This window comes from Uloborus diversus, chromosome 2 (genome assembly GCF_026930045.1).
Source record: "Uloborus diversus isolate 005 chromosome 2, Udiv.v.3.1, whole genome shotgun sequence".
NCBI classification, from domain to species: Eukaryota; Metazoa; Arthropoda; class Arachnida; order Araneae; family Uloboridae; genus Uloborus; species Uloborus diversus.
Genome location: NC_072732.1, coordinates 123,226,580 through 123,236,307, shown reverse-complemented (window position 1 = coordinate 123,236,307; position 9,728 = coordinate 123,226,580). Strand labels below are relative to the sequence as shown.

The 9,728-nt window shown below is 32.1% G+C and overlaps 1 protein-coding gene across 1 annotated transcript in view; it reads left to right on the top strand.

Annotated features, from left to right (window-relative positions):
• Positions 1-535: 535 nt before the first annotated feature.
• LOC129217299 (importin subunit beta-1-like) overlaps positions 536-9,728 on the top strand; it is a 69,165-nt gene continuing 59,972 nt past the window's right edge. The window contains exons 1-2 of the mRNA XM_054851573.1: positions 536-728; positions 3,967-4,025. Coding sequence (XP_054707548.1) covers positions 689-728; positions 3,967-4,025 — 99 coding nt within the window. The 5' untranslated portion in view covers positions 536-688. The remainder of the gene's footprint in view (positions 729-3,966; positions 4,026-9,728) is intronic.

The following is a 9,728-nucleotide window of genomic DNA, read 5'->3' as shown; positions in this document are numbered from 1 at the left end:
GGTAAGGAAACAATACACAGCCCCATTAAAAAAATAGTTGTTCCACTTCTCTCTCTTTTTTGTAATTGTTGATAAGTGTAATAAGGGGTCTTGACACTCCGCCCCAAAAACAACCAATGATAGCCAAAAAACAAAAACTGCGTTGTGAGAACGTGCGCGTTACATTTCAAGAAATTACCGGAGTAAGGTATGAGACTTCTCTTTATGACGGAATATTATACTTATGAACCCCCTTCCGATTTATATGGTCATATTTAAAAAATGACCATTTTCAAAATCAAAAGTTGGATCCGCCCTTGTGATTGATAATTTATTTTGATTCAAACAATGAACATTGAATGGCGGAAAATAATTCTTGAATGATGTTAATTTTTTTTTTAATGATTTGCCGTGAATGCAAAGCTACGTAAATGAATTAAATATTTCTTAAAAATAGTGCTTGTATAATTTTCAATGCGAAATATTGAAGTGTTACTCCAACTTACAGCTGTTCTCTAAAACGATTTCTTTTCCATCTGCGCGCTGATTCAGGGGCGCATTGCCATGTGGAGCGCGATAAGAAGTATTTGCCGGTAGTTACTTTCTTTCAGGAAAAGATAGCCTGCGAAAGTAATAGGCTACTGCTGGTAAAACTTTTTAATATAATTACACTAATTCCTGGCTGTAGGTAAAGTTATTTTAATGAACCATGGATTTAATAAATATTTTAGAAAAGACAGTTTCTCCAGGTAAATAAGATTTCATTTTATATTTTGAAGTTTATAGGCTTAGGTATTAGTGTCCGTTAGTTAGGCCTAACTTTTTAATAATTTTGATTTTAATGGTACATTTTAAAGCTTTATTTCAGTGTTTGTTTAGAATTTAAAATTATCTTGTACTTCTAATTTATGCGTAACGCATAGTGTATGACAAATTTCATTCTGATCGCAAATGTCAAGAATGTTGAAGCTTCGTGGCGGGAAATTAAATCCCAATTTAAGATTTTGTTTGTGCGTAGGGGGATTTAAAAACCGATTTTGTTCGTGATTTTTAAATTTATCTTTCTAAACATTGTCCCTGTTAAATTATTCTCTTCTAATATGAAGGCGACCAAATTGCGCAATTCAAGCTATTGAGACAATCATTTGCGAGTTTTAAATTTATTAATTAATTTGATAAAATAACTAGTTCGCTTCCCAAAAATATTGACTTTAACAGGTTGATGTTTTATTCTAGACCGTCAAGCCATTTATCCGCTTCGTGTAATGTGCTTAAATTGCTTGTGATTTAAGTGTTTTTTTAATTACTTCACTGTAAAACAAGCCATTCATTTAGTGATCATGTCAGTGTTAGTTAAAATGCTCGATACTTAGTTACTTCATTTTGCTGTTGACTGTTTGATCCACGAATTAAATGCCTGTTTGTGTATTGATAGCTACTAATAAGTAGTATATTCGTAGAAAATCGATGACGATTGAATTGGATTAGTCTATTTTCGATCTTGTCAATGTCAATTTATCTTTTAAAAACATGATTGTAATAAAAAGTAACAACGTAATGATGTGGAAATTGTATGCATACTATATTTCTAGTTTGAATCTTTACCGTCAGTTAATAACAGTAATATTTTTCTTAGCATAAATTTTGGATATTTCGATGCTGTGTCAACATTGTTATATTATAACTCGCATCAGTTGAAGATTTTAAATTCAGGGGTCTGTCCAGGATTTTTCACAGGGTCCGTTTTTTGTGAAAAATCAAATCATTTTGTGAAAAATCAAATAATTTCGCAAAAAAAAATTTTTTTTGTTAAAACGAAATTTTAGAATTTAGAGATCGCACAAACTACATCAATTAAAATTAAAGTTGAGTGCTTTACTCTTCTATGTTGAGAAAATCATTCTGGAGTGTTTTTCTGATATTTGGCGGGGGGGGGGGGGGCATCGCTCTCTCAAGTATCAATATTTATCTACCATTCTACATTATGTTAAATTATACTAGAAATATTTCTGTACAGTATTTAAAGTAATTGTAACAAAAAAATAAACAAAATAAATTTCAGAATAGGGTTCAGCATTTAACTTTTTGACCCAAGACTCTTAAAAAACACAGAATTTCGATTAAAACTTATAAATTCCATGATTTTAACAAAAATAAAAAGATATTTTAATTGTTTACCTCTTAACAAAGCGTAATAAACATCAAAAATTCGTAAAATCGGATTCCCGTAGCGGATGCAAAGATATTTTTGATAAAATTATTTTAAAACTGCATTTTAGAGTCCTATGATAAACATTTCATTAATATCTGTGTTGACACAAAAAATAATAATAATAATAAAATAAACCATCGATTCATCATTTTAATTTTTGACTTATAACAGAAAATGGAATTTTGCTTTAAAAACTTGAAATGAGAGTTCCAACAGAAATAAAGAGACTTTTCATTTATTTCCATCCTAATTAAGGGAAGTTAGCTTGAAAAAGAACAAAATATGATTCTCATATTGGACGTTAAAAGATTGCATTTTTCAAAATGTAGACAAAAAAAGCGATAATTAAAAGTTTATTTAAAGTTATTCATCCTTGTTAGCATCAAAAAATAAAAACCCATAAAATTTTCTCCAAAATAACAAGCATCACACCACATTGCACCTTAAACCTTAAAAGCAAATATTGACAAGCTGGTGAAACGAGAATATTTTCTAATCAAGTCATTATAAAGGTTCAACGCCAGATGCTAAGTGGTGATAATTTTGAAGTTGTTAACTCTATCTGAGAAGGTCATATTTTTTCCCCACCCTTACTATCCCTTTGCAGTTCTAAGTTCATTTCGCAGATATATATTATTATTGTTTATTAAGTCATGAGTGGGGAGAAAAGTGCTTACCAATGCCTTTTTAGAAAAGTTTACAACAACACCACTGCTAATTAGCTGTGATAAAACAAAAAACCATTATATTTATTTGATAGTAGCAATCATTTAACCCTTGCAGGAGCATCGCAAGAGTGCTGATCCCTCTAATTTGACTTCAAAAAAGGCTCCAAAAATTATCGGTTTATACACAGAAATAGGCGTTATTTTGCTTTCAGATTTGTTCTTTCAATAAACAATTTGTGAAGGGTCCGTTTTGTTTGATCGTTTTGTTTGACCATTTTGTTTGATCAGATTTTGTGAAAGGTCCGTTTTGTTTGATCGGATTTTGTGAAAGGTCCGTTTTGTTTGATCGGGATTTTGTGAAAGGTCCGTTTTGGTTAATCGGATTTTTGTAAAGGGTCCGTTAACGGACCCAAATATCCTCTGGCCAGACCCCTGAAATTGTATGTGATTTCCAATTTTTAGAAAGAAATATATTGTAAAATGTGTCAGACGTGGGATAAGTTCAAATATACAAGCCTACCTAAGACTGAGATATTCTAGTTTTAGGTACCTTAAAGAATTTGAGCCAGTAGTGGAAGTTTGACACTTCGTTCTATGAAAATTGTTTTAATGCCTAAAGAATTCAAGTTGTAGTGTTGTAATCAAGAGGGGATGGCATCCACTCCTACATGAACATTCCTTCATATTGGTTTTGATTACTGATTTGGTAGCTAAGGTTCAATTTAATCCAAATTTTATTTGAGCTGAAAATAAAGTGTTTTGTTGCAAAGTATGCCTGATAACTTTTTATGCAACTAAAACTGATTGATATTAAAACAATGTCAAAATGAAATTCTTATTTACAAAAATAATTTTAAGACTAGTGCATGACATCTGTTCACATTTCCTAATGTTCGCATCTGTAGAAAACTTTAAGACAATGTCATAACAGCCGTTCAAATCCTGTAATGGTTTGTTTGTTTGGAAGATAATATTTTTTCTTTTTCAATTCTAACATTTTTGAAAAATATGTTTGCTCTAATTGAAAAATCTGTTATCGATTGCAAGTCAGCAATCAAGTTGTCTTATCACACTTGTTTTACTTTGTATTATTTCTTTTATTTATAGATAAAACAGAGTTAGAAGCAGCACAGAACTATTTAGAGCAAGCTGCTCAGAATAACCTAGTAAGTTAATTTTCTTTATTTTTATGAAGTTTTGTTTAAATTGTTTGCTTTCAAACTAGCAATTTTTCCAACGTTAATCATTTATAGTGAAATCTTTGGTATTTTTTTCGGGGGGAGGGGGATGTATTTAGATGGGGGGCTTTTTAGATATTTGTATGTTATCGCTTTTGTGGATCTTGGGAGTTTAGTAGGACTCGACCAATGCATCGGCGCCGATGGTTCAACAATTTAGCCATCGGCATCGGCGGCCGATGCTGACTTGCAGGAAACATCGGCCCATCGGCCTTAAAAATCATCGAAAAGCCGATGGAATTGGCCGATGTTTTCGAAAAAAGAAGACCTTTGATGTTTTACTTCTTAATACAAAGTAAAGGGAGTTATTTTTTTCATATAAAATTATTTACTTAAATTTCAGTATGACTCTCGATTTTAGTCCCCTTTGAAAGAGTTTTTAATACTGCATTCAGGTACCAAACAAGTTTATTGCTTTGTTTCTTGCAGCTGGATGTACGTATGTATCTCTCATAAGTCATAACTCAAAAATGCTAAGCTGTAGAAGGATAAATTTTCGCATGTGGGTTGTGTGCGTACGTTCCAGTTGTGCACTTCCCTTTTTGTTTTCGATCGGGTATTCTGAAAAGCCTCTTTACTCATTTTTTGTGGCTATTACGGTCGGACCTCCATATATTGAGGTAGCAAATTGCCGGAAAAAAATTCGATATATAGAAATTTCGATATATAGAGACAATCTTATTTTATCATAAAAATATCCTAAAACATTAAAATTAAAACTAATTTTCGTGCATGAAACCCAACTTCTAATTTAAATGAGCATCGGATTAAATGAAAGTTAATAATTAAAAATTTAACAGAAATTACATTTTTGCTCCTTCATTCTTCAGAAATTCAACTTGAACCGCCACATTAGGGGATTTTCGTGTTAACAATGTAATCGAGAGAAAAGTAAAAAATCAATCTACTTAACTTGAATGATTTTTACTGAAGCTAAAAATACTAGGAATGATAATCAACAGATAATAGGGATAACTTGAAACTGATTTTACAATATTACTGGTTACAACTAAGATTTGAAATAAACTCGAGGGAATGTAAGAACTCCAGAACGAAACAACGACCCTATCTACACAGCCCTGAATCCCCTATTCCTTATGAGTTTGGTAGCAACCTTTAGTGATCATAATTTTCTCCGCTAACCTTCATTTTTCATGAGACAAACAGTCTAAAGTGGAAAAAAACCTACGAATGTCTCGAAAAATATTTTGATATATAGAGACTTTTTCGATATATAGAAACAATTTTTCTATGTAATGAACATAGAAATTTGCTGGGATTTCGATATATAGAAAATTTCGATATGTGGAAGTTTGATATATGGAGGTCCGACTGTAATTACTTATTTCAATGCAAAACTAATATAGCGTCTCAGACTGATGATCATTTGGTGATATATTGCCGAATTGGAGACTATGGAAACAAATATGAGATGGCAAAACCGGTTTTTGTATCATTTTTTTAGATTCCCGTTGAGCCGACAGTAATTTTTAATTTTTCGATATTTGTAATATGAATCACAGTAATGCAGTCTTTTCTGTATCGCTTCGGCGGTGTTACAAGTTTGAGGTCCGTCGAAATACATTATGGGGCCCTATTTCTCTATCACACAAGTTGTAAAACATTTATCATAAGCAGTTTTGTAACTCCTACGGTGCCCCTATGGTTATGGGGCCTCTCGCGCAATTGCAACATTTGCTATATTTTAAATCTGCCACTGCACGTCAAAACAAACTCGGGTGCAAGTTTTGAAAGGGTTTTTCCGTTTAATGTTTATGATTATTTTGGACTCTATTTTTTACGACTATTTTTTGAATTTCCGAGAACACTTGCGTGCTCCTTCTCCTACTCCCTCAATTTCTGAAATTAAACTCTAGTTGTACTTCTGAGTTGTTTAAAACTAACACCATTCATAAAATTAGAGATTTTTTAAAAAAAACTTTATCTATTGTTTAGAAGGAATTTAGAGCATTAATGTAAAGAAATTGATTAAAGACGTTTTGAATGGTGACATAATTCGGAAATCGAAGGGACTTTTAAATTTTTTCTTCGGAAGTGCTGAAATAGATTCAGAAACTCTTCCGAGGCGTTGGTTTTAGCGGTTCTTTACTAAAAAATTTAGGCCGAGGTTGGGGCCAAAGTGTGAATTACTCCAAAACCAAAGAGAGACCCCCCCCCCTCCCTAACCCTCTCTCGAGGTTTCAAGCATTTCTTAAATATTTAGCAATTATTTATTTTAGTCAAATGTCATTTTGCATATTTCTCATACTTGTTTCACCTATATTTCGTAATGCGCCATCTTTTTTGCATCATTAATAGCGATCGATTGTTTTTTGTTGTAAGTAACTATTTTTATGTATTTATATAAAATCAATGAATAAGTTATTTTCGTTTTTTATAGAAAAGTTTCAAGGATTTTCTTTCATGCAATTTTTTAAATTTCAGAAAATTATTGTTAAATTGAAAAATTTAATTTGAACTTATTTGTAAAGCTTCATAAAAGATTAAACAATCAAATTGTTCAATATTATGTGTGCAAACATCAGATCAAGTAGTATATGTATTCAGTTATTAACTTGGTGTAAATATTGAGTTTGTTTATTGTAGCTGCGTTAAAACGCAGCCTGCGTTTTAAAAACATCGCTCTTTTCATGGCTATTTTTTTCAGAAAAATTTGTCACTGTTATGGCTTTTATGAAAAATGCAAACTTTTCTATTCATAAATTTTATATAAGTATAAAAATGTTCCTATTATGATTTAATATTGTAATTTATCTGTTACCTTCTTTGTTTAATTTGATGATAAAAAATGTCTTTGTGCAATCTTTCCACTTCAATTGCGTAATTTGTTGACGGTTTCAGTTTTATTCTTATTTTTTTTTAATGATTAAACAACATAATTTAATATTTTTTAACTACCTTTAATGTACCTAAATCCATACATTAGTGCAATATTACTGAAATCTTAGTAAATATTCAATTAAAAAACAAACAAATCAATTGGTTATCAAACAATCTCTTTGTTTTTCTTCCTTTTTTGTTGTTCTTTCTTTTTCATCATACAGCAGTAAAAAAGGAGAAGCATAGCTACACCCTATAAAGATTGTACGTAGTACAATCCAAAAGTTCGGGGACAAGCTGTATAAAACCTTACCCAGAATAGTTCACATTACCGAAGCACATCCGCCTTCAAAAGGTTACCTTGAGGGACTATGTACTTCTGCCAGTGTTCATATAACTTTTGGAAGCACTCCTGGAAGCCATTTTTCGATGAGTCTTCTATAATGCAGCTTTATCTTCTCCTAACGGAAGAAAGCGGCGTCCATGCAAATGTTTTTTTGCTGGGAACAGGTAAAAGTCACACGGAGCTGAGTCCGACGAAACGTTATGTTATTTGTTTATCATATCAGAATATTGACCAATCAAACCGTGCATCCTCAACATGAAAGTCGCCTTCTTCCCCATGATGAAATTAAAGCAGCAGCGCAAGAGTCCTTACAGGAGGTTGCGAAAAGTGTCTTTCAGGAATGCTTCTAAAAGCAATACGAACCTTGGCAGAAGTGCATAGTCGTTCGAGGTGACTATTTTGTAGATAGATGTGCTTCGGTAATGTGAACTATTCAGGGTAAGGTTTTATACAACTTGTCCTCGAACTTTTAGATCATACTACGTGCGTATGAGTTTTCAACTTACCATTTCATAACATTTTTGAGTGACGCAAGTTTTTGCGCTCAAAGACATCATAAAAGAATTTGCCATAATTAACTGAGGAGGCGTTCAAAATGGATATTTCGGTCATCTATATATTCTTAGGTACATATGCAATATGCATGTACAGATGTGCCGAAAAATCTTGTGAAGATTAAATTGGGTGATCGTAAAATAGAAATTTAGGTCAAAATCTGATTTTTCTTTTGTGATTACAATTCCTTATTTGTAGAAAGGAAGTAAAGTGAAATGAATCAAAGATCCTTTAAATCCCTGATAATTTTATCAATTTATTTCTGTTTGATTTTTTTTTTTGGCCATCAGCAATCGGCCATTTGGAGGAAAACTATCGGCATCCTTGAACAATCGGCCCATCGGCCAAAAAATGCCATCGGTCGAGCCCTAGAGTTTAGTATATTTATATTACTATAATGTAATATAATTATTTATATTTAGATATCATAAATAATAGAAAATATTTTAAAGAACCACTTTTTTGACAGTATACGTATGGTTAAAATGAAATGATCGTACAGTCGACCATAGGTATATAATAATCCCTTGGTCATAGCAAACCTTTCATACGGTTCAAGCACTTTTAAAAAAAATCTTGAAAAACGTCTAAAATCTAGTTTTTGAATTTTATGAATATTTTTAACACATTTCAAGAACTTGCAAAAAATTATCCCATAGTATTTTCGAGGAGTTTCTCGATTTTATTAGTATAAATTTTTTTATTATTATTTAACAATGTCAAATATGGTGCATTGAAAAAATTCACTAACTTAAGACTTCCCTTAGCTGAATTTCCTCCATTAAATAACTCATTTAACAAACTTCTGGTAACTTGCCAACATCGAACTTGGACCATGACGATCAGCACTGTTATTTGCTGAATCTGCAGCTTCAAATGTCAGTGCACTTGAATTGCATGTAAAAGTGTCCCTCTTCTCCCCCCTCCCCACAAGAGCAAGGGCACACCCCTCAAAAAAAAGAAAAATACCCCTTAAAACACTCCCCCCCCCTCTAAAAATTTCAATGCCGCATTCTGCATCATGACCTTTCCTAGGTGGGCATCCCTAATGGCATGTGGCTAAAAGAGATGTACAAAAATCATTGCCTGTATAAAACTAACAAGCATTTTAAAAATATTTCATCATATATTTCCTTACAGTGCCATCACAAAGTTTTGAAATTAATCTGGCTCAAGCTTTAGACCTTAAAATCTCGGTTAAAACTTTTAGAAGAACAAGGGTTACTTCATATGCATTCTCATACTTCGTATATACATGAAAACTCTGGTCTCACCTCAAGCTTCCTGCATGATCTTTTGTTGAAATTGCTACTGGAAAAACTTAAAGTAGATATAATATATGCAGGGATGAAAACTCTGTACAAAATTGTACCAATTTTCAATGGCTGATACATTCTGATGCAGAAAGGCCAGATTCTCATTTTTTGCACCAAAAATGATTTTTTTTTTTTTGTCATTGAAAGCCACAAACAGCTAATAATTGGAGAAGGAAAAGAATTCGTCATATTTTCATACTTGCCGAAAATTGTTGCCTGTCATGCTTTTAAGTTTCAATCTTTTTGCATCCTTAAGTTCTTGCTTTAAAAGGTAGATTACTTTACAAGAATCATAATTCAATGAAGAATAAGAACTTAGAAGATTCTATAGCAGCCAAGTTGATAATATTGCTTCAACTGTTGGAAGTTTCAGTAAGATCTCTTGAATGTACAGTTGGCTCTCTATTTAACGACTTTCAAGGAACTACAAATTATTGTCCTTAAGAAGAAGGCATCCTTAAATAGAATAGTTTTAAAACTACAGTAGAGCATCCGGGACCGTGAAAAGTCGTCTTTAAATAGAGAAAATTGTGAAATACAGCGTTGTTAAACAGAGCCAACGGTAATTCAGAT